This window comes from Anabrus simplex, chromosome 2, assembly GCF_040414725.1.
Source record: "Anabrus simplex isolate iqAnaSimp1 chromosome 2, ASM4041472v1, whole genome shotgun sequence".
Taxonomy (NCBI): Eukaryota; Metazoa; Arthropoda; class Insecta; order Orthoptera; family Tettigoniidae; genus Anabrus; species Anabrus simplex.
Window position 1 is genome coordinate 317,210,934 of NC_090266.1, and position 27,851 is coordinate 317,238,784.

Sequence of the window (27,851 nt, forward strand, 5' to 3'; positions counted from 1 at the left end):
CAATTCTTGAGCAATTAGCCCAACTTTACCCAAAAAACAAGATTCGACAAAGGGGTAGAAGACCCCAATCATGTTCAGGAGCACTTGCTCCCAATTACACAGTAAAGCCTCCTCGAGGCGCGCAGAAAACAAAATTTTTAGAAAGAGCAACCTGCTCTTAAGTACGAGCCTATCCCAGGCCACACCAAACTCCACTTTCAAGTTGTCCTCCAAGGACATGAAAACAGGGGTAAAATACCCAACCTATTGAGGCCTATTAAGTAAGGAAAGGTTAATTACATGGCCTCTAAAATACCAACTTGAGAGGAGGCGTTCTTGCACTCCTAATACACTTTATATAAAACCAACTTGGCACTAGGCCGTTACTGCAAGGGCTAATCCCATACTAAAGAGGTGACTTTTAGAAGGAAACAATTTACATTACACTAGAATGGAAGAAACGGTTGAGAAAATAAGTTCACCTCAAAGCAATATGAGTGGGAGCTCGAGAGGTTTAAGCACTCTCTATCCCAATTTATAGTTTAAACAGATAGAATTGATACCGAGTGTCTTTACATATTAGGGGAAAAGTTACATGGTGGAAAAGCTTCGGACCTGCCCCGAGAGTTAAACTGCTGAGCTAGCAAGAAAAGAAGTTATTAAACGGCCATTACCTTGTGGTCGAACTGCTGCCCGAAGAAAGAGGCGCTTCCCGCCCCCTGCTACGTACTTTATGCACTGATAGATGTTACTGAAGTGGCGCGGAGACCCGAAAATCAGCAGTTTATAAACCCTCGTGGAAAGTTCAAGGCGTTTCAGGAATGAGAACACCCTCCCACAAGAATTTTATTGGTTAGGGTTAAGCAACATATCCAAGTTGAAGAAGATACACCTGATTGGTCATAAATTAATTAAAGAAATTCGGGATTGGCTAAATTCAAACCTGGCGGAAAGAAGGGGTTAATATTGCCAACATAAACAGTAACTAAAAGAAATTTAACAAAGAACAAACTTATGAACACAAAATTTCTTCAAAACATAGTTCTTTCACTTCGCTCTAGGGTGCATAATTGTATTTCTTCAGTAGTGCCATCTGGAAGAGAATGTCCACACTTCTTACTACAGGCAAAACAACAATACATCGAAAACAACCCAGTTCAGAAACTTCAAAATTTACAAGTAGTGACATCTTCTGAGAAACTTGAAAATTTACGCAGTAGATAAAGTTCAGACTTCCTCCAGTAGAGGAGTTTCAACTGGCGCAAAGTTTGAATTAGCGGCGTGGAGGTGTACCACCCGGTACAGTTACATTCATAAAAGTTTCCATGAAACTGCTAAATGTCAATCATCCGCAATTTACGACATTTGAAGGTTGGACCATTGTGACTACATTGTGGATAGTCTGAAGGACTAGTAGGCCCATGCCTGCAATGAAAATGAATGATTTCTCATCAGGGTACTGTATATCGCAAAATTGCTGATGTTTAAGATTTCATAATACAACAATATGCTACTTCTCATCACAGTGAAACCTTGTTCCTTCCTCATACGTTTTATTGCTTAGTATGATAACATTTTACATCGCCCTGAAAGCATTCTTTGTCCATCCCTTGTGGAATGTGAACCTCCCTTGATCTCTTGTCTAGGCTACAGGACGGACGAAGTTTGCGAGATAACAAGCAGGTAGCTTGACCTTGAAGCTCGTCGAGTTTGTGAATACTATAACATCTTGTTCCTATGGGTTTGTGTTTTCAGTGTTCTGACAAGAAAGTTGAGATGTAGAAGAGAAATTGTTAAATCATTAACTAATGAAGACAAGATTGTCCCCTGCAGAAACATGTTATGAGGTTTCACTGTATTTTAAAAGTAGCAGCTCTCAACTAATCTATTAGGATGTAACATTCATAGCATACCTATCTTTTTTTTTTCCTTAGTTTTTCTCCATGAATCAGAATCACTCTTCCTTCTTCTCCCTTTACCTTCCTCAACAAGAGCAATATTTTCAGTCATCTTAATACACTCTGTTCACAGCACAAAACTGCATTAAAGACTAACACAGTTCAAGAACAACTCAAAGAGTGGAAAGACTGGCATAAAACACGGGTAAATTGTAGCGTGAGTCACGTGCTGAAATTATCCCTTCCTATTGGTTGATTGTAAAAGGCGTGTTTTGGAACGACAAGCGCCGTGGACAAGGCGAGTTATGGAACAATAGCCTAAGTTTGGTGACAGATTTCTATGGGAAAAGGCGAGTTTTGGTGCTTAATTTTGTGATAGAACTATCACAAACATCACCAAGAAAGCAATGCTACCTCTAACTCATTTAAAAAAAAAAATGGATAAGACGAGTTTTGGAATGGACCGCCTCAAATAATACGATTGTATCATCCGTACATGACATAACTACATAAATAATAGTAATATTAATACCAAATGGATGTAAACACTTCATAGCCATACCTCACAAGTCATAATAATAGTAATAATAATTTGAGCTCGATACCTGCCGTATTTACCGATGGTTAAATAATATTTCTTTCAAGTTATATCAGTCTATTACACTTGCGTCAAGGTCTCTGGAAAGTTTAGCAGTTACTACAGAAAAGTGTACTGCAATATTATATCCCTTAATTGAATCGTCCTTGACAGAAGACTTACTAAGAGCCTGGCAAAGGAACACTTCTTTCAGATGTGATTCTGTCTCCAAAGATCGTTTGAAACAACTCATGGCTTTTCTCCAAAATGAAGTTGTTAGTGAGGAAAGAATTTCATTAGGAGTGAAAGGGTTCAACATTAGTACATCCCAAGGGCACAAGATTAAGGGAGGCAAAAAACCAAGAGAAGCCTCTGAACCAAATGTCCCCGGTGCTTCTGCTTTGTTGTCTACTGATATTTCTAAAAGAGAGGAGTGTGTGTCTTGTCTTAAACCTCATTCGAGTTCAGAATGCATTAAAGCTCAACAAATAACTGTAGAGGAAGGAAGGAAAATCTTGAGTAACATGCACTGTTGTTTTAATTGTTTAAAGAGAAGTAATCAAAGTAAAGCTTGTAAATCCATTATCAGATGTATTGTTTGTGGTGGGAAACATGTGGTATTAATATGGTAACAAAGACAAAACTTGGTAACAAAGACAAAGAAAGTGTTTTCAAGAATAATTTTGGAGGAGAAAGTAAGTCGATTAGTGAGGATGCCACTCATGTAGATAAGACTGTGGCTAATGTCTCTTGTTCTCATGAGGTATATTTGCAAACCCTGCCAGTTGTTGTTATGGGAAAGGGTAAACAAAAAGCAGTGCGAGCGATCTTTGATACCGAGTCTACTAAATCTTACATTGTGCAAAGCATGATTGTTACAACATAAGTTTAAGGAAATTAGAGGAAAACTATTCCAGGGAACTCCATGTTTTGCACCAAGAAATAATTTGTGAAGATGTCCCATATGTTAGGAATGGTACTTGGAGTGATAAGATGAAGGATCTGAAGATTTGTTTTACAGATGTACAAGACCGAGCACCCATACATATTCTACTGGGGGCAGATGTTGCAGGTAAATTGCTTACTGGAAGGACACGTCAACTAAAATGTGGTCTAGTTCTAGTTGAGACTGTTCTAGGGTAGACACTAATGGGAAAAATTATTATAAATAATAACCTAGAAGAGATGCAGTGTCACTGTTAGTGACGTCGTTGTTTTCAAAACAAACACAAATTTCTGATATCTGGGACTTAGAAATTTTTGGAATTACTGATCCTGCAGAAAAGGAATCTACTATCGAGAAGAATGAACGAATTAAGAAGAATTTCCTTGAGACTGTGAGGCTGAATGAAGACAACAGATGTGAAGTGTGTCTACCTTGGAGCGAACAACATCCGTTTCTTCTGGACAACAGGGAAATAGCTCAGTGCAGATTGGAGGCAGTCACCAAGAAACTACAAGCTGAACGACATTATGAGGGATACGATGGCGTCTCACGAGATTGGATCGGGCAAGGAATTATTGAAATGGTACCCAAAGAAGAGCTGGCGAATGGCGGGCACTATTTACCACATCAACCTGTCTTGAAAGAGAACAGTAACACCAAGATAAGACTCATTTGTGATGCCCCTATCTCTATCTCTAAATGATTGTATTGAGAAAGAACCTAACCTTATAGAGTTGATTCCTAGTTCATTACTGAAGTTCAGAGAAAATGATATTGAGTCACTGCAGACATAGAGAAGGCATTTCTCCAAATAAGCGTCCATCCTAGAGACTGTGACTTTCTAAGATTTCTTTGGTGGGATAAGGAAAGTACAGGAAAGATGAAAGTGTTTTGTCACAATAGAGTTGTTTTTGGTATTGCATGTTCTCCTTTCTTGTTGTCAGCAACAGTAGAATTCCATTTGGACGAGATGAAGAGAGAGGCTGTTGATAACAATCCCTACTTGATTCGACAAAAGAAAGGCTGAGAGAATGTTTCTATGTAGATAATTGTACCACAAGTGTTAACAATGAAACTGAACTCAATTCATTCATGAAAGAGGCAAATATAATTATGGAGAAGGCATCTTTCAATCTGCGAGGGTGGGAGTATTCTCACGACAAAACAACTGAAAACCTGTCACAAGTGTTAGGACTTATTTGGAATAAAGAAAACGATACTATTGAGTTGAATCTGACACGTCATTGATTTCATACCTTACGTAATAACAAAGAGGACAATACTAAGAACTGCTCATAGAGTATTTGATCCTATTGGTTTTTCATGCCCTGTATCTCTCTGCCTAAATTAATTCTACAGGAACTTTGGGCCTCTGAGATGGACTGGGACACTGAAGTAAATGAATCATCAAAGAAAAGGTTTCTGGAATGGTTGGCAGAACTACCTCACCTGGCTGAGATTAAGATTCCTAGATGTCTGATTGGAAGGCTGCCATCGGTTGAAGATGTCTCTGTACATATATTCTGCGATGCTAGTCAAACTGCATATGCTGCAGTTATATTCTTGCGAGTACAGAGGATTGATAACGTGGATCTACAACTTATACAAGTAAAAACACGAGTGGCACCAAAGAAGAAGATCACCATACCATGCCTGGAATTATTAGCAGCTACTGTAGGTGTTAGACTTGCCACATCAATGTTACCATCATTAACGTCAAAAGGAATTACTGTTCATTATTGGAGTGACTCATCGACAGTGTTATCTTGGATAAAATTAGACGAACCTTGGGGAACTTTTGTATGGAACAGAGTTTAAGAAATCTGAAGATTATCCAGAATTGAACACTGGTGACATGTTCCTGGAACCATGAATCCAGCTGACCTGGCATCAAGAGGATGTGATCTAAAGCATTTACTGGAACAGAGATGGTGGGAGGGTCCAAAATGGCTGAAATAATCCCCTACGCAATGGCCCTGCTCCGAAGTTACAAGAAACGATGAATGAAGAAGTGTTTGAAGAAAAAAAAGAAGAAAAGTCAACACTATGACCGACCGCATTAGAAAATAAGTCGAATACGCAAAAGTGGCATCTCGACTATTTCTCAAGTTTTTGGAAAACAGTTTGTATGATAGGTGGATCTTGAGATTTTTGTACAATTATTGACAGCAAAAATTGAATAGAAAATATTCAGAACTAACAGTTGAGGAGACGACAAAAGCAGAGAAAATTGTGATAAAGTTCATACAAAAGGAGTGTTTTGTTGATGTAAAGGACGAGACATTTAACACACTCTGTGTATTCACTGACGATGAGGGAGTTATGAGACTGAAAACAAAGAAAGTGCAATCGCATCATGCGTTGTCTGCCGAAGATACCATGGGAAACGTCTTGAAGCGGAACAGGCTCATCTGCACTTTTCACCATTCTTCTTCCACCGAGGATCTAGTATTTCTGTCGGAGCTCACTGAGTAGAATTTGAGTTCCAGCATGACATAATTCTTCGTGCTTTTCCCTAATGAGAGCATGAACTAAAGCATGTTTTGCAGGAAGGATAATAGGACAGTGGAAAGCGTAATCATCCCGACGTGCTATTATCTTTGTTGTCAGTTTCATAACTCCCTCATCGTCAGTGAATACACAGAGTGTGTTAAATCTCTCTTGCAGGACCCTTGATTTTGAGAAGAAGAGAGAAAGCCTGGATCTGTTTGTTCACGTGTGCTGTTTTTCGTGTGGTTCATCTGGAGCTTGTGACATCTTTGACTACCTCAACATTCCTCGATTCTTTTCGACGCTTTGTATCCAGACATGGAAGGCCAGCAATAATCTACAGTGACCATGGGATGAATTTTCATGGCATCTCCCTAATGCCTTGGAGACGATTCAGTTGGATAAAATTGCTGAGTATAGTTCTGCAAATGAGATTGAATGGAAATTTAATCCCCCCGCTGCACCATGGTGTGAGGTTGGTGGGAGAGGTTGATTATGTTCTCAAGCAAATGCTCACAAAAGTTCTGGGAAATTCATGTTTGTCGTACCAAGAAATGATGACAGTTTTGTGTGACATCGAAGCTGTGACGAATTCTCGGCCGCTTACTTACCTGTCCAATGATGGAAGTGACCTGATGGCAATAACCCCTGCTATGTTTTTTGCAAGAGGTCAGAGAGGTCAGAATGCCCAATATCGACATGATGGAAAATGTAAGATTCGACAAAAGATACAAATATAGACAGAAAATAAAAGAAACTTTAAGGTTGAGATTTAGGAATGAATATCTACAACTAATTCACAAGAACCACCCTACAAAAAGTCAGGACAAACCCTTTGTGGGTGAAGTAGTACTAGTAGACAATGACAACCCCAAGAGACTGAATTGGCCGTTAGCAAGAGTGATAGAAGTTATCCCTGGCAAAGATGTTGTCATGAGACTTGTTTGTCTGAAAACTGCAAGAGGGGAACTCATGAGACCGGTGCAGAGGCTATACCCACTCAAAGTGACATCTGCAAAAGACCACGCCTTCAGACAATTTAAGCAGTGTGAAAAGGAAGAAAGTGAAGGACAATTAAATCATTGACCAGTAGTTCCAAACTGAAAACTAGTAGTGGGAGATTGGTGATTAAACCAAAAAGATTTGAGGATTGATTGATTTTTTCACAAGTGTTCATTTATTCTGTGTGATATTTTTCTCAAGTGTTCTTTTATTTTGTGTTCCAAAAAGACAAAAAAAAAAGAGAGAGGTAATCTTGCTGTTTTGAATTGTGTACAGTAAATTCAACTTTTTTCTCCTTAAATGATGTCATTTTGTGCTGATCAAGTGGATAAATTATAATTGTAATGTGGATAAATGATGTGTTGAGTTGTTCCCACAACTCAAGGTGGGAGGATGTTGAGTTGGTAACATATTTAAAATTAAATTTAATATGACAGGTGTGTTGTAAATGAAAAAATGGATGACATGTATAAGTGCCTGTTTTTCTTCTGAATAAATAGTGAAAATATATGATTTCAATGGGATGTTTTTAATTTTTAATTGGTGAACCTAACAGATAGTCTTCAGTAAGTAGTACAAGTTGAAAATAAATAAGTCCAAAACAAAAGTAATGGAGTGCAGTCCAACAAAGTCAGGTGATGCAGGATATATTAGATTAGGAAATTAAGTCTTAAAGGAAGTGGATTAATATTGTTACTAACAATGGCAGAAGTAAGGAGGACATAAAAGGCAGACTAGCATGAAAGGCCTTTCTTAAGAAAAGAAATTTGCTTACTTCGAACATTGATATAGGAATTAGAAATATGTTTTTGAAGACTTTCATCTGGAGCGTGGCATTGTATGGAAGTGAAACATGGATGATAACTATCTGAGAAGGAAAGAGAATAGAAGGTTTTGAAATGTGGTGTTACAGAAGAATGCTGAATGTGAAATGGATAGATCGAATCACGAATGAAGAGATACTGAATCAAATTGGTGAGAGAAGATCAATTAGGCTAAGTTTGATCCCAGGAAGAGATAGAATGATAGGACACGTATTAAGAAACCCAGGACTTGAACAGTTGGTTTTTGAGGGAAGTGTAGGTGGTAAGAACGGTAGGGGTGGACAAGGGTATGAATATGACAAGCAGATTAGAACAGATGTAGGATGCAGCAGTTACGTAGAAACATATAGGGCCATGGCACATCAAAGCAGTCTATTGACTGATGACTCAAACAACAACAACAACAACAACAACAACAACAACAACAATGCATAACAAGATGGTCATCTTGTTTTGACTGTCTAGTGGCTATTAGAAATAACTCAACTGCTGTAATGAAATGCTTGAATGCAATAGAACTACACAGTTCTAAGTCCTCAGAGAGAGAAGATGTGCTTTCACTAAATAAGAAACTTGTTAAATTTGATTTTGTATTGTTACTTACACTGCAGAGCAAAGTACTGGAAAGTATGAACATAAACTTGAAAATGTTGCAGGGTGGGTCAGCTAATATTGGTTCTGCCTGTACATTATTAGATGCCAGCCCCGCAGTGTAGGGGTAGTGTGCCTGCCTCTTACCCAGAGGCCCCGGGTTTGATTCCCGGCCAGGTCAGGGATTTTTTTTTTTTGTTCGAGGTCCACTCAGCCTACATGATTACAATTGAGGAGCTATCTGACGGTGAGATAGCGGCCCCGGTCTAGAAAGCCAAGAATAATGGCCGAGAGGATCCATCGTGTTCACCACACGACACCTCGTAATCTGTAGGCCTTCGGGCTGAGCAGCGGTTGCTTGGTAGGCCATGGCCCTTCAGGGCTGTTGCGCCATGGGGTTTGGTTTGGTTTCTTTATACATTGTTAAATAATGCCTACAATAACTTGTTAAATTTGAGGGAAAACTTCAGTTTTTTTGTTTTTTTTAAGTGACGCACAAGTTCTCGCCAATTCTTGGAATATCAAATGTGAATTTCAGGAGAAACATATGAAGCTGGTAGAAAAATATTGTGATGAACTTTCTTCTGATTCAAGGACAAGTGATCCTATGAACAACTTCAAGATATCTGTAATTAAAGGTTCTCTCGATGTAATCAGTACGCAACTGGGCATCCATTTCACTAGCACGAGATCCGTTCTAAATAATTTTTCATTTCTCTCACCTCAAAACTTAATTAGTCTATCTCGGGAACAACTAGAAAATCAAATACGTGTTCTCGTTGAGAAATACTCTTCAGATCTCTCAGAGAACCTTCTTACCCAAGTAATATCATTCAAGACTTTGCTTTATGAGAACATAAGTAAGAAGTAAATGGTAAGAGAGATGGCTGAATTAACCGAAAAGTTACTTCTTAAGTAGCTTGCCTGATCTAAACACTTTGTTACAGCTGCATCTCATGCTTCTTGTCACAACAGCTGCTGCAGAGATAAGTTTTTCGAAACTAAAATTGATAAAGTCTTATTTACGTAGTTCATAATGTCAGACGTGACTCAGTATTGAACATGAAAGAACTACACAGTTCTAAGTCCTCAGAGAGAGAAGATGTGCTTTCACTAAATAAGAAATAGATGAAATTGTTGAGAAATTCCTGGTTCTTAGAAAGTGGAGGTTAGGCGGACACAGTTTAGTAACTTTCGATGTCCATTAATTAATTCTACAAGTAGAATTGGCTCTATGCTTGTGTCTAGTGTTTTAAGTGTCAGTTAACTATGTACCACTCCCTACGGAGATTCAGAAGAACTACAGTGTTTGTTTTATAGTGAATTTTTCAATTAGTGTTCATTGTGCTCTGAGCATGACTTAATAGTGCCAGTGAACTTCAGACTGTACGATAACAATGAAAGAACTACTACAATATTTAATATTTCTCACCTTTCCTTAGACATCAAAACTTTAAGATAAAAATGACTGATGATGTACACATATAGCAGTGGTCATCTTATGCATGTTATGACATTTTGAGTGTGTGTGTTTTGACTGTACTGTCCAGCGCTTTCTTGTTTTAGCACTGGAATTAATACTAGTTTTACTTTGATTTTTGCTAATGTAGGCTAATGATTGTAACAATCTAGCTGCTTAAAACTACCATTATCAGTTACTGTATTGGATTAAAGTCTCATTTACGGATTTCGTTAGTATTCAGTTAAATGTTATATTGTCATTGTTTTAATTAATAATATTGTTGTTGCTACTTTGATTGCTCTCTGTTAGTGAAGCAGTTAGTCACTGTCGTTTTACCGCTGAACCCCGGTTTCAATTCCTGGTTGGTTCATAAGCAGTTTTTGCTGGTTAAGTTAGTAGGCTATCTGTCATTCTTCATCCCTCTTCATCTGCATATATAACATCATAGATACACACAATAGTGAATACATATGATAGCACAATAAGCCTAAAAGCTCCAGCGCTTTATCAATTTTTTAAAAGCGTAGGCGACATATGTTTTCCAGTTTTATTCTGCCCATACACTCCACTACTAGCTAGTTTCACCCAGTTCACCACTGCTCCCTAAGGAAAGGCATACTGACCTGAAATTTGTAGCCTACTATGTAAATCTCATCTCAACACCTAACTCCCGAGTTCATATCAGAAATCGGATTAACTGGTACAAAGAACATTATAAACTTCAACCCACTTATATCAGAGCATTTGTGTGTCTGGATCTATCAATGCACTCGAGAGACAGCGGATTCAAATCCCACGTTGGCTGTCCTGCAAATGCCTTTTCCATTTTCATTACCAGGGAAGTATTGGAACCGGGAACGGTAATCTTACAAGAGCTGCAGATGTTTTCTTCCTAAAATCTTAACAAAATCTGAGCTAAAAGAGTAACTACGAATAAGAGAGTCTGTGCCTTAAAAAAGCGTCATGCAAATTTATTATTATAATTATCATCGGTTGTTGCGTTGTTGTTCGTTGTAATAATATAGAACCTTATACCATGAAATAAACTTGTAACTTCCCTTATCAGGAAACAAGGGGCTCATTTTAATTTATTGCAGGGGGCGGGGCTGAGCTTCTTAGCGCCGCTACTTCTGTTGGCTCATAATAATTTTAGTGCTATATGAAACACAAATTTGAAATCTTGCTACAAGTGCAGAGTTTACATCATGACCAGGCTATTGATCTTGTATGTGGAGTGAATGGGTTTCTTTTCTTTATATATTTATTATTGGGAGATGTTATATTAGATCTTACTGGTGTAGATTCAAACCATGAACGAGACAAACATAAGAAGCTAATTTTGAAAAATCTTTTAATAAATTGTTTGTTCTGCCCGTTTCAACAGTAAAGGTTATCATATCATTTGTTTGATGTGTGGCCATGAATAGGATAATTTGATGTGCATTTATTCTTGAAACAAGTTTTATACTGTATGTTTGACTTAATGCATTCAGATTTGTTTGTGTTCTTATTTATGTTTTCAGATCTCCTCTCTTCATACTAGTGTTATTTACCAATATATCATCCATAATCATGTCTGTTTGTTCATTACAGGAATTAGGATTGATAAGGAAACCTGCATCTTTTATGACCAGCATATGTGATGAAAGAGGCCAAGAGTTGAATTATGCTGGTATGCCCATTAGCAATGTGAGTATTCCTATGTAGTGTATACAACTTTTGTATAATTTCCTTATACTCCTCTCTTTTCTGCAGGATATTTCTCATTGGGTAATTTCATGTATAAAATTACTTGCAAGGTGATAGTGGTTGTGGGTTTCTTTCTTCTTCTCCTCCTCTCTTCAAATCAAACCAAAATACTTTATTTGCAAATGAAGTCTCTACCTCAGTGGCAAATGATACACAATAATACGGTACATTATTCTCAACAACTACGTTTTAAGTTAAAAAAGAAAAGCAGACTTTTTTCTATTAAACACAGAGCTCATCCTTAATAAATTTATATTATTTACAAAATTCTACTCCTAATATCTTCTGTACTTTCATAAATAATCAACTCATATACAGTATGTGGAATCGCTTCAAAAAATACTATACAATATTGCTATAAGATTTAAATGTACTTTTTTTTTTTTTCAACCCATTTTGGTACCTAATGTGCATAACGACCTGCTGCGTCTTAACCAGAGCCCCCTTTGCCACTGCTTTTCAGAATTCCTGAAGGGCCTTCACAGCTACTGTAGTGGTCCCAGGGCCCTCGAAGTTCCCACTGTACTTCACCTCTACAGGCAGTCCCCTATTTCAGCTGTCCAGTCTCCATAGACAAGGGGATGCAATTAATTTATTCACAAAAATTCTTTATTACAAAAACCTACACAGGTCGAATGCCGTCTAACATTTCTTTTCTCTGCTGCCGTTTATTCTTTTCTTGAATATATGTACAGATTTTGGAAAAGGATCAAACATTCCTCAGGTAAACTGTTCCACTCCTTCACGCCCTTCCCAATGGATGAAAATTTACCCCAATTATTTCTGCTAAAATCCCGTCTAATTTTATACTTGTGATCTGCCCTGCCGATATAATTATTTTCCAATTGAAGCCTCTCACGGATTTCTCCCCATGCTTCCTCTCCTGTATAGGCTCTATATAATCCTATAAGTCTAGTTATCTCCCTTCTCTTACTTAGAGCTTCCCACCAGGGTATGGATATTGATTTGGGTACCATTGTATTCAATCCTGCTACTTTGTGTGCATTCAGGACTGTTGTGTGTGAAGTTTGAGTGGGTTTCTTGTATATTTTGTAAAACAGGTTGTCATTATATCTTCTGAATGCAATTTCTAAAATATTAATGATATTGTTAGTTTCTGGTTCCATTGTGAATTTGATTTAACTCGGAGGGAATTAAATGTGTTTAATGGGTGCTGTGCACTTGTGACGTCATTGCCATATATGTATTTTACATCATTTATGTGTCTGCTCCAGTGTAAAATCCTGTTAGATAGCTGATGGGTTAAGAAATTGTCACCAGACGAGTTGGCCGTGCGGTTAGGGACACGCAGCTGTGAGCTTGCATCCGGGAGATAGTGGGTTCGAATCCCACTGTCAGGAGCCCTGAGGATGGTTTTCCGTAGTTTCCCATTTTCACACCAGGCAAATGCTGGGGCTGTACCCTAATTAAGGCCACAGCCGCTTCCTTCCAACTCCTAGCCCTTTCCTATCCTATCATCACCATAAGACCTATCTGTATCGGTGCGACGTAAAGCCACTAGCAAAAAGATATTGTTTTCAGTGTTATTCCTAATTATGGTAATCACAGGGTTAACGCTTCCTTTTGACAATAGATTTTGTCGTTGAACATAAAACTTTTGCTTTAACTTTGTTCTTAGTTGATAAATTATTTAATTTGTTTCCTGGAAGTTTTTCTATAATTTCAATTGATTCTTCTATTGGTACATTGGTATATATGTCAGTGATGTCAAGGGATATCATTCTTGTGGTCTTTGTTATTTTTAGTATATTTAGTTATTTCTAGGGCATTTTTCTTTCGACCTGTCTTCTTTGATAGAGATTTTTTCCTCTTTAGCATTTGAGAATTGAGTTTGCTTATGTTGTTACTCTGTGCATCTTTGAAATTTACTATTGGTCTGATGGGATATGTGTATTTTGGGGAGGGTCCTTGATGTGGGGATTCTGGGATTTTTGATGGTGAGCCTTTCTTTTTCTTGCTGTGTGAAAATAAGGTGTTTTTACCACTTGTTTTATTTCATCTTGGAGTTTATTTGTTGGGTCACACTTGTATTCTTTTATTCCAATGTTAATTGATTTCTTTGTTTTCTATATACTCGTCTTCTTTCATTATGGCAGTAGTTGTGTTCCCTTTATCTGCTTTTATAACAATTAGGTTTTTCATTGTTCATTTTGCTCTTTATGGTTTTTAATCCTGAGTGTTAAGTTTTGGAATTTTTTGGTGTTTAATGGAATTTTCATGTTTAATTATGTTTAGGGCTTCATTAGTGACTGTTTTTTGTAATTATTTCTTCTGTGGCGCAGTTAAGTTTTCTCAGGCATTTTCCATATCGGTGATTATGTTTTATGTTGTTTTCAGTGTGCCATTCATAGCAGTTGAATTTGAAGCTTTTTTCCTAATAGATTTAATTCTATTTTTTTGAAAAGTTATTGTAGGATTGTTGATGACCCTTGGATGAAAATTTATGGGTTTGCTGTGGTTGTTGTTTTCTTGTTTAGTTTGTTTGCTGATTAGGTTACTGATATTTGTTGTCAGTTACCTTCTGTATTTTTTTAATTGCCTGTACTGTATTACTGAATTCTATTTTCAGGTTTTGAAACAAAATGTGGGCATTGGTGGTGTAATCTCCCTGCTGTGGTTTCAGCGTTGCCTACCGCCATATGTGTGTAAATTCTTTGAAATGTGTTTAATGGTAACAGCTGATCATGGGCCCGCCGTGTCCGGTGCTCACAATACTATCGTTTGTGCTCGTGCAGGCAAGGACCTTGTGTCGTCATTGGTATCTGGACTTCTTACCATTGTAAGTACTGTAGTAATTTCTTCATGGTGTAGAATTCCTGGCCATATTAGATACAATGCATGACTTCTAAGTACTAGCTTTATAATTTTATTCATCTGTTGTCATTAGAGTCTGTTGAATGAAGTAAAGCATCAAGTTGTTGTGTGAAATAAACACATTTTTTGTGATATCAATTACAGTAAAACCTTGTTAATTCGATTTCATTGGGACGCAAAAAATCGGACTTTGAATTGCTTGTTTTCGAATTAACCGCCAACACGTAGTTCAGAAATGCCAACCCTTGCCGGGTCACAAAATATTCTTAAGACCCGTTACCTCATAGATCAACTATAGACCTCATTTTTGCCACCAGAATGCTCTATGAGAAGTATTGGGAGAAAGGTAAAACACTTATAACTTTTTCTGGACATCGAGAGAGCATATGACCATATACCATGCAGGCATATATGGGGATGTTTGAGACATAAGAAAGAGCCCGATGACATCATAGCACAAGTACAATGATTATATGATGAAACCAAGTGTTGTGTCCAGGTCCAGGATGGAAGGTCAAGTTGGTTCAAAATGAAGAGTGAAGTCCAGCAAGGAAGTTGTCTTTCACCACTTCTCTTCATAATCATAATGGATGAAGTTTTAAAAGCGGTTAAAAGAAAGGATCCAACAATTAATGCCCTGGTTTTTGCTGACGATGTAATGGTATGGGGTGAGACAGAAGCGGAAGTACAAACTAGACTAGATCTCTGGCATGAAGCTTTTACAACCTTAGGTCTCAAAATCAGCAAAATGAAGACAGTTGGCTTGGTGATGAGTAGAAACTCTCCAATTGTTCATCTAAGAATTGGAGATGAGGAGATGGATATTGTAGACAACTTCCAGTATTTAGGTAGTGTTCTATCATCAGACAATACCATACATCAAGAGATTAGCAACACAATACAGAAAGCTTCCAAATTCTATCACACTGTACATCAAATACTTTGGGATGAAACATTTCCGTTAGATTCCAAGATCAGCCTGTACAAAATATATCTAGTACCTATATTGACGTATGGCCTGGAAGCAGCAACACTTACTGAACCAAATTCCTCCCAAAATATACAAGATAATGCCAGTATTTGACCTCCTGGTAGCAACATTGTCAGAAGCTTATACCCCTGATGGCAATGTGTGAAGTGACGAGAACCTCTTGTTACGGAAAGGGTGGCTAGGGAGGGGGGGGAAAAAAAAAAAAAAAACTATTGCATTTCGGAAGGGAATCATACAAATTATGCAAAGCCAGGACAGGGTATGTAACATGATCTGCTTCCATGTGTATCATAATTAACAGCTGTAAAAGATATAACACTGTGAAGACTGTAAATACTGTATACAGTAGAAGTCCGTTATAGCGAGAATTCACAACAGCGGAAAATTTACTCGCTATAGCGAATTGTCGTTATATCCGATTTTTGTATAACAGTCGGAAAACCCTCCATACACATTAAAATCGGTATGAAACGGCAATCAGTTTGTTCAAAACTTGCGTTTCTGCGGATGATATCCACACGACGACTTACTTCTTTGTTATTTTTCAAAATCCGATACTACATGAAAGTGTATATTTAATTTCATTCTGAAATAAATTACAGTTTCGTATTTCTCCGAATCCAAGACAAACCCCACTTTTTCCTTCAAAAAAATTTAATCAGGCTCAAAAAGTGCGTTGTAAAATCATATGAATGCTTTTGTTGTACAGTACGCATTTTTATACAATTTTTAGACGCCGAACATCGGCTTTCGTTATGCCTAATTTTATTGCGGGTGCACAATTATTCTTTACTTCCGCGGGTTTAACGACCATTAACTTAAAATTGGTATCATAATACCGAAGAGAACCCGTTGAAAATTTGCCAGCAATACCTATCCCATGCATCTCTTCAATATGGCGATCCGTCAGGAAAATATTCTTGCTGTCTATAAAAACTGTTACAGTACTTTTACTCAGCATCAGATATAACCGGCTACCGCTACACACACGTCTCGCTTGCCGGGTTCGGCCACTTTGGCGTATAGCTAGGCCTAATCACGGACGTTGAAGGTCAACAAACGAGTTTATTGCGCCACGGTATGGCCATTCCGCCCTTGCGTTTTTTGTGCACATACCTCACAATTTCATTTTTGACTTCTTAAAGCGTCCATGTTGCGGTCCACTGAATGCATTTTTTGTATCTTTGTCTTCGCGCTGACGCCAAATATTGACTTGGTTAAGCCTACACCATATTTTCTTGCGGCTGCACAATTATTCTAGATTTCCAAGTGTTTAATAACCATTACGGGTAACTTAAAATTGGTATAATATCGACGAGAACCCGTTGTCAATTTGCCGGCAATACCTGTTCCACGTATCTTTACGACTATCCATCACGAAAATATTCTTGCTGTCTATAAAAATTAATTTTACTAAGAGTAAGGTACAGTAGAGGCGTTATAACTCTGCCACTGAGTAGCCGTGGCCTTTCTAAGAATTCGAAGGCTCGCATGTTTTGATGCCATTCTGCAGATTTGAGAAACGTTTTTGTAGAGGCTAATAGAATGTCATTCTCTCTTCACCATTTCCCGAGATCCAGTGATGTTACACACAGGCACTGTACAACCGGTTGTCACGGCTAACAGTGTATAATAAAGAGGCGGTCGCTTATTATCTACGAATTTTGTGTGTGCGTGCGGGGGTTAAAAGAAGTAGCGTGGTTACTGCGAGAGTTGCCAGAGGTATTCATTGCTGTTAGGCCGCGAATGCAAGACGACCCTTGATTTTTCGCATGAGATTCTGAGGAAAAAAAACGTCGTCTTGGATTCGGAGAAATACGGTATCACTCCAGCGTTTTCTTCTTCAAATGGCGTCACCTAACCTAACCGTATATGTGTCGTGAAAACACATTTGATACAAATGTAGAGAAATGAATTATCCCCGCTAAAAATTTATATGTGAATAGCCTTTCTGAAATTTGACTAGACACGGGAAAATATGAACTATCCTCTGAAATCGGTGATGTACTCTGCCATATCTTGAGGTGTATTACATTCTTACTTAATTTCAGTATATAACATTAAAATTAAGAGATCGTTTATCTACTTCAGCTGTTATTTTTAACGAGTTAACAACTGCTATTGGCCACGTTATTTTCCGGTACGCATTTATTACGAAAACTTGTTATTCTCTTTCATTCAAATTTTCTTTAGAGAATAGCAGTCGTTGGGTATTACTAATAGACTCCAACATCGCCTTCGAATGTCGACGAAAGAGCTCGCAAATGCACATAGTGAGAAAACTATACCGTATCAAAAACGATCGATCTCATTTTGTGGCAAACATTTCGGTTTCCTTATTCAAACAGCGTCACCTATCCTAACTTAACCGTACTATACATATGATGAAAACATACTTTAAGCTCCACTAGAGAAATGATAAACCTTCTCGCTATAAATTTACATGATAATAAGCTTTCCGTAATTTAACCAGACGCGAGAAAACATAAACTAAACTGTGAAATCAATTATGCACTCTGCCATATCTCGAGGTGTATCCCATTTTTACTTAATTGCAGTATTTAGCATTAAAATTAAGCAATCATTAAGAACTGTTATCGGACATGTTATTTACGCATTTATTACGGAAATGTGTTCTCTTCCATTTCGAATTTTCTTTACGGAACAGCAGTCGACGGGTATTACTAATAGACTCCGACATCGCCTTCGAATGTAATAGAATTGAATCCAATCAATACGGAATGTGAAACTTATAAATAATAATCGCCTTCGAATGTCAACGAGAGAACTCGCTAGTGGACATAGCCAGGAAACGATACGAAGATAATCGATTGCATGCATCATAATCGCTGGGGTGCATAAATATCAATAACGGAAAAAATCGCGCGCGCTTAATCGCTCGTAATAACGGATGCGTCAGTGATAGGGCTCTCGCTGTAACCGAAGGATAATACACAGTTTAATATAGGAATTTTGAAGGGACATAAAAATCTTCTCAGTATAACGGGGTTCTCGTTATAAGCCGTACTCGCTATAGTGGACTTCTACTGTATATACTATAGTGTATGTCCATGTATGTTACTTAAGAATTGTGGATATATAAACTGGATCCCTCAAAAGCACTAACCACCATAACAGAAAATTTCATGAATATTATAATTTATTCCATTATAAATTGTTTAAGTACATTAAACTTTGTAAATCTACAATTTACATGAACGGACAAATTTATTTCCAGGTAGAGATTGTTATTAAATTGCTTAAAATATTTAGGTATAAGTTACTGTATAAATGAAAACCAGAGCTTTGCTATTAGGAAGAAACACGCTCAATATCACAGTGTGAAAGCAATTAGTACGTTCTTGCACAAAGTATTGAAAAATGAAAATAATAGGATTTTGCAACAATTAGATACACTATATTCAAGTAAATATGTTTGCCAGTGATTTATCCAAGTGCATTATTTGAATAATGTAAATGCACCTTGTTCGATACTTTTGGGAAATAGTTTTTTTCCATGGCATTTGAAAGATTTAAACTGTGAATCAAGGTTATTGCATGCATTAATGGGTCTTAAAATACTTTATTACGCGGCAATTATGAGAAGAATTACGAGAGAAGTACCATAGCGGGAAATCGTACAAGGATAGTCACTGTATCGTCGTCATCATCATCATCATCATCATTTCTTCGCTCCAGCAAGCCGATAAGCGTTTTGCAACAGATGGTCCAGGAATCTTAAAACTTCTTCTTGTACTGAAGATACAGTGCTACAGGTTAGCTGCTGCTTCTCCTTCCTCACTATCAGTGTAAACATCACTGTACTGTAATATGTCTTAGTGATGTTTCCTTGAAAGGTAACTGAGGGGATGTAAAAGAATAGAAGTTTCTTTTTTAAATGGTTAATGTTGCTGTAAGACCAGCTAAAATGTGTTTTTCATCCAGTTTTTCAAAGTGGTAGCTGAACTGTTTCCTCATCAGCTTGGCTTACAAAAAGCACATTAACTGCTTTTGTCAGCTCTTCAGCACATAGATTAAATTCTTGTGCTAAATTTATTTGTTTGTGTTAGTTATACTAATGTCACAAGTGCAAAAATCAATAATTCAGTTATACTGGAGTAAAAGCAGGTGTATAGACACTCCCATTTTTCATGAAAGCATGAGCTGGCGAAGATTCATTATAATTTCATGATTTTTACATTTTGTTGACGTTGAATGAGTCGATAGTAGTGACAAACTCAGAAAGATTAGACCTATAATACAACATTTCTGTTCCAAATTTTCTGAATTATATTTACCTTCACAAGACATTGCTCTAGACGAAAGTCTAATGAAGTTCAGAGGCCGTCTTTCATACGTCCAGTGCAATATGTCTAAACGTTCAAGGTTTGGAATAAAAATTTACAAAATTTGCGAATCTACTTTTCAGGAGAGCCAAAAGAAGTTAAAATGACACTATATTTTATACATTATAGCTACAGTTACATATATACGAGATTTGAAAAAAATGCCTTCAAGGATGTGTAGCGATACGTCTCTCTGACACTAAATGGAAAATGACGTGTCAATTAGTTACTCCAATAAAAGCAAAAATGCATTTCTGGAGTAATGTTCCTCTGTTTCTAAACTGATATGTTTTAATTAGTTTCAAGGTTGGAACTAAGGATCAAGTTTCATACAAGTACACGGGTGTCTACCAGACTGGCTGTGAATATGATCAGGTCTGTGTGATATTATTTAAAATTTGTATGGAAGTGGTGTTAAATTATTTACAATAGATGAAAGGGATGAAATATTTCATGAAAGCTTTCAACAAGTACAGAACATTTTACCTCCTGCAACTGTGAAGTTTCAAGGAATCAGAGTGTTTTTTTAATTTTCATATCCGATGGTGTATTTGAAAAGTAATTCTGGGAAGATCAAAAGACAATCCAAAAACAATAGCAATAATTTTTATTTAAATGTCCCTCTTATTGATAATAATTGGATGTTACTTGTATGTCATTCAAAGTAAAATGTACCAGAATATTGTTTATTACATAAAAATACCTTGGTGTAAGATACATTATTGTTTGTAAGAAGACATAACTGCTTCAACACCAATTAAATTTTGCTTTTACATTACTTGTAACATATGTTATACCAAGAAAATATCATAACTCTGAATTTCTCTTTTTTCTAAAAAACTATCTGTTTCAGCATATAAATTGGGCCTCTATGAAACAAAAGAATACACAACTCAATGGTCTTGTAACATGTTACAGTAACAAAATATTACATTTCTTAAAGATGGTTTGAAATATTTGTATGAAACTTTATAAACGTACTGTAACTAGCTGGATGTATATTTACACTGACTTACACTGCAGAATTGGACAAACCAGCATTTCCTTGGATAATATAAGACTTCAAAAGAAGCTAAAATGACACTATATTTTATATGTTTTAGCTACAAATGATTTGGCTGTACAGTACTTTTAATAATAAATGAGGTCATTGGTTTTACGTCCCACAAACTACTATGGTAATTTTCCGACGTGAGTTCTTTTACATACCTGTAAATCTACCGTCATGAAGCAGATATTGGAGCACCTTCAAATACCCACTGGATTAATCCGGGATCAAACGTGGTAACTAGAACTCAGAAGGCCAACGCTCTGCCGTCTGAGCTACTTAGCCCATCAAGCAGCACTTTTAAAATCAAGCAAGTTTGTAGTTTTAGACTACTGTTGATATCGTGATCATAGACATGGAACATGTTTGGAACATCTTGAGATTGGAAGTAACCTAGAGGTTACGTGAGACAGTACTGATAGATTTCTGGATTGTAATAACGAACCGCCATGAAAAGTATTAACCCAATCGTATCCTTTGATGACCCTAGCTCGCAAAAGTTATTTGTGGCATATGAATCCAATGACGAGCTCAGCTCTCGGCGATGCACTGCTGTATATCAATACATGTAGTTGAGTTACTAACTCACAGGTGCCACTTGTATGCATTCTGAGCTGAAGCTTAGACATGTGGCTTCTGTTATTTCCTGCGCTCCAGGTTATCACACAATTCTAGAAGAAGAGATAAAAGAATCTTTGTTCATATAATTTCGCTCACGTCAGTTGCAATTATATTTCTATAAAATACTTTCCCTCCTTGTAAAGCTAATAGATAGTGTTTTAGAGAGTGATTATGAAGACAGTGATGTTTGTGACGACGAAATAGACCCTGAAGGTCTTAGTTCAGAGTTCGAGTGATGCGTGTAATAGTGCTGATTACACAGAAAATGATACAGATGACGACGGTGGGCCAAGTCTTTCGAAACGAGTTCGTGTTCGGCACAGACTAACTTGAATGACTGGAACTGGACAAAAAGTGACAATATCCCTGTTGTGCGTATGTTTAGTGAATACAATGGTGTTAGTGATAACTTATTGAAAAAGTTTGATACGCAGCCACTATCTGAACTCGCAGTTTTTTGTGAATACATGAACCCTTTGTTTGACAAAATATCTGACGAGACAAATGCTTATGCAGCAAGACAGTTGAGCAGTCCTGCAGAAAGAAAGTGAAAGATGATGACAAATGTTTTGAGACTACACCCGACGAAATTAGGGCATACTTTGTGTTAGTTATACTAATGTCACAAGTGCGAAAATCAATATTTCAGTTATACTGGAGTAAAAACAGGTGTATAGACACTCCCATTTTTCATGAAACCATGAACAGGCAATGATTCATTATAATTTCATGATTTTTACATTTTGTTGACGATGAATGAGTCGATAGTAGTGACAAACTCAGAAAGATTAGACCTGTAATACAACATTTCTGTTCCAAATTTTCTGAATTATATTTACCTTCACAAGACATTGCTCTAGATGAAAGTCTAATGAAGTTCAGAGGCCGTCTTTCATATGTCCAGTGCAATACGTCTAAACGTTCAAGGTGTGGAATACAAATTTACAAAATTTGCGAATCTAGTTCTGGCTACTGTCTAACCTTCAAAATTTATGTAGGTGATGATGTAACGGATCCAGGTCTGCCGGCAAGTACAAACGTTGTGCTCAATATGTGTGAACCATTGTTAGGCCGAGGGCATACATTGTTTTTAGATAACTGGTATTCCTCCCCAGATTTATTCAAAAGGCTGCATGACATGAAGACAAATGTAATTGGAACTGTTAGACAGAACCAAAAAAGACATGCCTCACAATATCAGTAAAACTAAACTCAAACGTGGGGAGTATGAGACATGGGCTGCCAACAGTATATTATGTGTGAAGTGGAAAGATAACATGGATGTTTGCTTTCTCACCACTAAACACAAATCAGCTGACATGATGGGGACAGGCAAACTCAGACGAAAGAGAGGACAAATCCCTAGGGAGAAAGTGATAAAGCCCAAGCGTGGCCTTGAATACCAGAAGGGAATGGGTGGGGTTGACCTTCAGGATCAGGTGACAGCTCTGTTCGCTGTCATTGTGACACACAGTAAAAGGATATAGAAAAATATTCTTTTATCTCTTAGATATATGCATTTTCAATTCCTTCACTGTGTATCACAATATTGCTTCTAACAAAAAGACGAGCTACACTGACTTCAGAACTAGCATTGCAAAGCAGCTACTTGAAACTGTTCAGTTGCCGGAGTACTCTGTTTGAGGTCGACCTGCAGCGAGCATCACTCCTCCCAGATTACAAGCTAAATTAAGGGCTCACTTTCCCATGCATATTCCCCCAACAGAGAAGAAAACAAAAGTCACTGAAAAGGTGTGTTGTGTGCTACAGCTGGGGTAAGAGAAGTGAGAGTTGCTGGCAGTGCAAAAAATGTGCTGTAGCACTTCACTTAGAAGAATGTTTTGAGGTGTATCACACTCAGCAGACATACTAGAAAAGCGGCATTGGTAAGCTTATTCCTTTGTTATTACACATGCAAATTTTCAGAGAGGAATCTTTACTGGTTGGTTTTTTTAACAATACTGTGCAGATGACTGCCGTAGTGCGGGATTTAAATGTGTTTTCTCAGTGAACTGCTACGGTATTTAAATAGGATGTGAATGGGTTAAGATGTTTTATTGTTATGAAGGATACTGTTAATGGTTAAATTCCCTTGTCAATGTTTTACTCAGACCTCTTGTCAGATCATTAAGCAATGTTATTTATCTTATCTTATTAGAATTTCCTTTTAAACTTTCCCTATGATGGTTGGGAAATCTACACTGACTGACAGAGCAAATGCAACACCAAGAAGGAGTGGTCAGAACTTTATGCCAATTGCAGGGTAGACTGACGTCACTGAGGTATGCTCATGATGTGAAATGCGCCGCTGTGCTGCGCACGTAGCGAACGATAAATGGGACACGGCGTTGGCGAATGGCCCACTTCGTAGCGTGATTTCTCAGCCGACAGTCATTGTAGAACGTGTTGTCGTGTGCCACAGGACACGTGTATAGCTAAGAATGCCAGGCCGTCGTCAACGGAGGCATTTCCAGCAGACAGACGACTTTACGAGGGGTATGGTGATCGGGCAGAGAAGGGCAGGTTGGCCGCTTCGTCAAATCGCAGCCGATACCCATAGGGATGTGTCCACGGTGCAGCGCCTGTGGCGAAGATTGTTGGCGCAGGGACATGTGGCACGTGCGAGGGGTCCAGGCGCAGCCCGAGTGACGTCAGCACGCGAGGATCGGCGCATCCGCCGCCAAGCGGTGGCAGCCCCGCACGCCACGTCAACCGCCATTCTTCAGCATGTGCAAGACACCCTGGCTGTTCCAATATCGACCAGAACAATTTCCCTTCGATTGGTTGAAGGAGGCCTGCACTCCCGGCGTCCGCTCAGAAGACTACCATTGACTCCACAGCATAGACGTGCACGCCTGGCATGGTGCCGGGCTAGAGCGACTTGGATGAGGGAATGGCGGAACGTCGTGTTCTCCGATGAGTCACGCTTCTGTTCTGTCAGTGATAGTCACCACAGACGAGTGTGGCGTCGGCGTGGAGAAAGGTCAAATCCGGCAGTAACTGTGGAGCGCCCTACTGCTAGACAATGCGGCATCATGGTTTGGGGCGCTATTGCGTATGATTCCACGTCACCTCTAGTGCGTATTCAAGGCATGTTAAATGCCCACCGCTACGTGCAGCATGTGCTGCGGCCGGTGGCACTCCCGTACCTTCAGGGGCTGCCCAATGCTCTGTTTCAGCAGGATAATGCCCGCCCACACACTGCTCGCATCTCCCAACAGGCTCTATGAGGTGTACAGATGCTTCCATGGCCAGCGTACTCTCCGGATCTCTCACCAATCGAACACGTGTGGGATCCCATTGGACGCCGTTTGCAAACTCTGCCCCAGCCTCGTACGGACGACCAACTGTGGCAAATGGTTGACAGAGAATGGAGAACCATCCCTCAGGACACCATCCGCACTCTTATTGACTCTGTACCTCGACGTGTTTCTGCGTGCATTGCCGCTCGCGGTGGTCCTACATCCTACTGAGTCGATGCCGTGCGCATTGTGTAACCTGCATATCGGTTTGAAATAAACATCAATTATTCGTCCGTGCCGTCTCTGTTTTTTCCCCAACTTTCATCCCTTTCGAACCACTCCTTCTTGGTCTTGCATTTGCTCTGTCAGTCAGTGTATTAACCCCTTAAGCGGAGAGCTCGGTACACACCGGCTCACTCGCAGGTGGGGAGCGATTTCCATGATTGAAGAAAATATCTACTTGCTTAAAAACAATCTTAGACTCAAATGAACTATAGAAGGGCTATGAAATGAAATGAAATGAAAGTATTGTAGGCATGTACTGCCACCCCTCCCCCTTACACACATTAGACCTCCCTCCTTTCTCTCTGTGATGGGTTTTACCATAAGGTAGTACATATTTTGGTCAAAGTTCATAAAATTTAGACCTTGAAAGAAAACTATTGAAAGAGTTTTGAAAAAAAATGTGAGAGCTTTTTCTATTTTCATTAAGAGGCAACATTTCTGCATGTGCATTTTTTGACCAGTTTGATTATCATTTGCTGATTTGAAGTCTCGTTTAACAGAAGCCTGCTAGCCCATCTCATCACTTCCATAAAATTTAACAGCATTTTTTGCTATTTCTGATGAAATGGATCTTAAAGTGGTTAGTTCATTCCTTTCTTAAAAGTTTGTATGGAAAGTTTCTCTCTCAAGCTGACAAACTACAGCCCTAATTTTTTTTTGCATGGACTATGTGGAAGGGCAGATTGTACTCTTTTCCTAGTTTTCTCTCTTCTGTGCAGTAGCAAGTTTTCATTACTTTGACTCTTTACTTTCTCCTTTATGTAACTATTCTTGTTCTCTATCCTTTTGCAGATACTTCACCCATCTCTTCATTTTCTTTCCCTTTTGCTCTGCATTTAGCCATTTGATTCTTGTATTCTATAGAAACAGCCATCTCTTTGTCTACAGCAGAAACATTCAGGCAACTGAGCGTGCTGGCCATGTGGTTAGGGTCACGCAACTATGAACTTGCATTTGGGAAACAGTGTGTTTGAATCCAACTGTTGGCAGTCCTGAATATGGTTTTTCGTGGTTTCCCATTTTTATCCCAGGAAAATGCTGGGGATGTACCTTAATTAAGGCCATGGTGCCACCTTTCAAATCCTAGCTAGCCCTTTCCTATCCTTCTGTCACCGAAAACCTTAGATGTGTTAGTGTGACTTAAACAAGTAGCAAAATAAAATAAATCATACATTATAGCCTTGACTATTATTGAAGTTAGGTTTTAATCTATAAGTATACTCTTGCACTAGACATACTATTGTAACATCCATATCGAGCAAGTGGCTGTGTTGTTTGGGCCATGTAGCTGTCAGCTTGCATTTGGGAGGTAGCGGGTGCGAACCCTGCTGTCGGCAACCCTGAAGATTAGTTTTCGGTGGTTTCCCATTTTCACACCAGGCAAATGGGGGCTCCACCTTCATTAAGACCATAATCACTTCATTCCCACTCCTAGTACTTTCCTGTCCCAATGTCACCATAAGACCTATCTGTGCCGGTGCAACATAAAACGAAATTGTAAAAAATTGTAACATCCGTAACATGCATGTGATATCCATAGTTGTAGGTTATGTAAGAACCAATCATTACTTCCAGAATTTCAACATAGATCAAAATAATCACAACACTTTCAAAAGGATTATTATGCTTTCTTTGTAATGGATATTACATCATGTAGTTGCTTCAATCAAATTTGTGCAAGTTTGAAACAGTACTTAGCTTGAATATTTTGATTACCAAGCTGAAAACCACAACAATGTTTCTTCGTTTTCCACCATAAATTAATTCTATCAGCTGATCCGTTCACTTGTTTCACACTTACCAACTTCAGTATCTTTTCATACAAATTTTGACCAAGTACCATCTATATCATGATATTACAATAAAACACTTAAAGAAATGTAAATACTTACTTTTTAACTTTATTATTATTATGTACATTTTATGGCCTTCATTGGACCACTCTAGCCAACTTTATACAAATAATTTTTCAGTTTCCTGTCAGCCCAGTACTTCTTCATTCTCTCGGATCTTATCTTTCTTTCTTCATCGTAAATCACCCTTCCTATTGTGTTTGTTGATTCTGGTTTGTTTGTCTGTGAGTTTCCTGATTTTGTCAGTTTTGTTCCTTAAGTCTTCCACTGTAATTTGTAGTTCATCCATATCTTCCTCGATTTCTGTAATCCACTTAATGTTGCACTCACTATTCCATAATTTTTCTATTATTCCTCTAATGATCCTGTTCTCTGGTGTCCTGATTAGATTTCCAAAAAATGAAATGCATTTCTTCCTGATTGTGCTCATTACTGGTTCTATTTCCTTGTAGACTGTTTCATTAGACGCTACTCTCCAGTGTCCATCTTTTTGGTATGATTTATTAATGCACGTTCTAATTATTCTTCTCTCTATCCTGAGTATTTTGTCTATTTCTGCAGTGTTAGTTGTTTTGAAGATGGTTTCATTTGCGTATGTTATTTCTGGTTGAGTGACTGTTTTGTAGTGTTTTAATTTTGTTGGTATTGACAGGCCCTTGTTGTGACATATTGTTGGTGACATATTGTGCTCTAGTCAATTCATTTATTCTGTTATGCCATGTTGGCTTTTCGTTGAGGTTATATGTTATGATTTCTCCCAGATATTTAAATTTATGTACAAATTTGATTTCTTGGTTTCTTGATTTCCTATGGCAATTTTGTTTATGAGTGATGGGTCAGTTAACATGATTACTGTCTTTTCAAAAGATATTCCAAGACCAATTTTCTGTGCTATTTCCTATAGTGATATAACTTGTCTGATTTTCTGAATATTGTTGGACAAGAGAGCAAGGTCATCAGCAAATCCTAGGCGATTTAAACTTATGTTGTCTTTGGATCTTCCATTTCGGATGTTCTTTAGTTTAATCTTGTACCATGTATATATATACCAAGGCACAGTTGAACAGCAGTGGTGACAAGCAATCTCCTTGTCTTAAACAAGTTTGTATGGT

The 27,851-nt window shown here is 38.1% G+C and overlaps 1 protein-coding gene across 4 annotated transcripts in view; it reads left to right on the forward strand.

Annotated features, from left to right (window-relative positions):
• ATPCL (ATP-citrate synthase) overlaps positions 1 to 27,851 on the forward strand; it is a 498,463-nt gene that overhangs the window by 428,404 nt on the left and 42,208 nt on the right. For all 4 annotated transcript variants that reach the window (XM_067140650.2, XM_067140651.2, XM_067140652.2 and 1 more), the window contains exons 16-17: positions 11,363 to 11,458; positions 14,109 to 14,318. In XM_067140650.2, the coding sequence (XP_066996751.2) occupies positions 11,363 to 11,458; positions 14,109 to 14,318 (306 nt within the window). The remainder of the gene's footprint in view (positions 1 to 11,362; positions 11,459 to 14,108; positions 14,319 to 27,851) is intronic.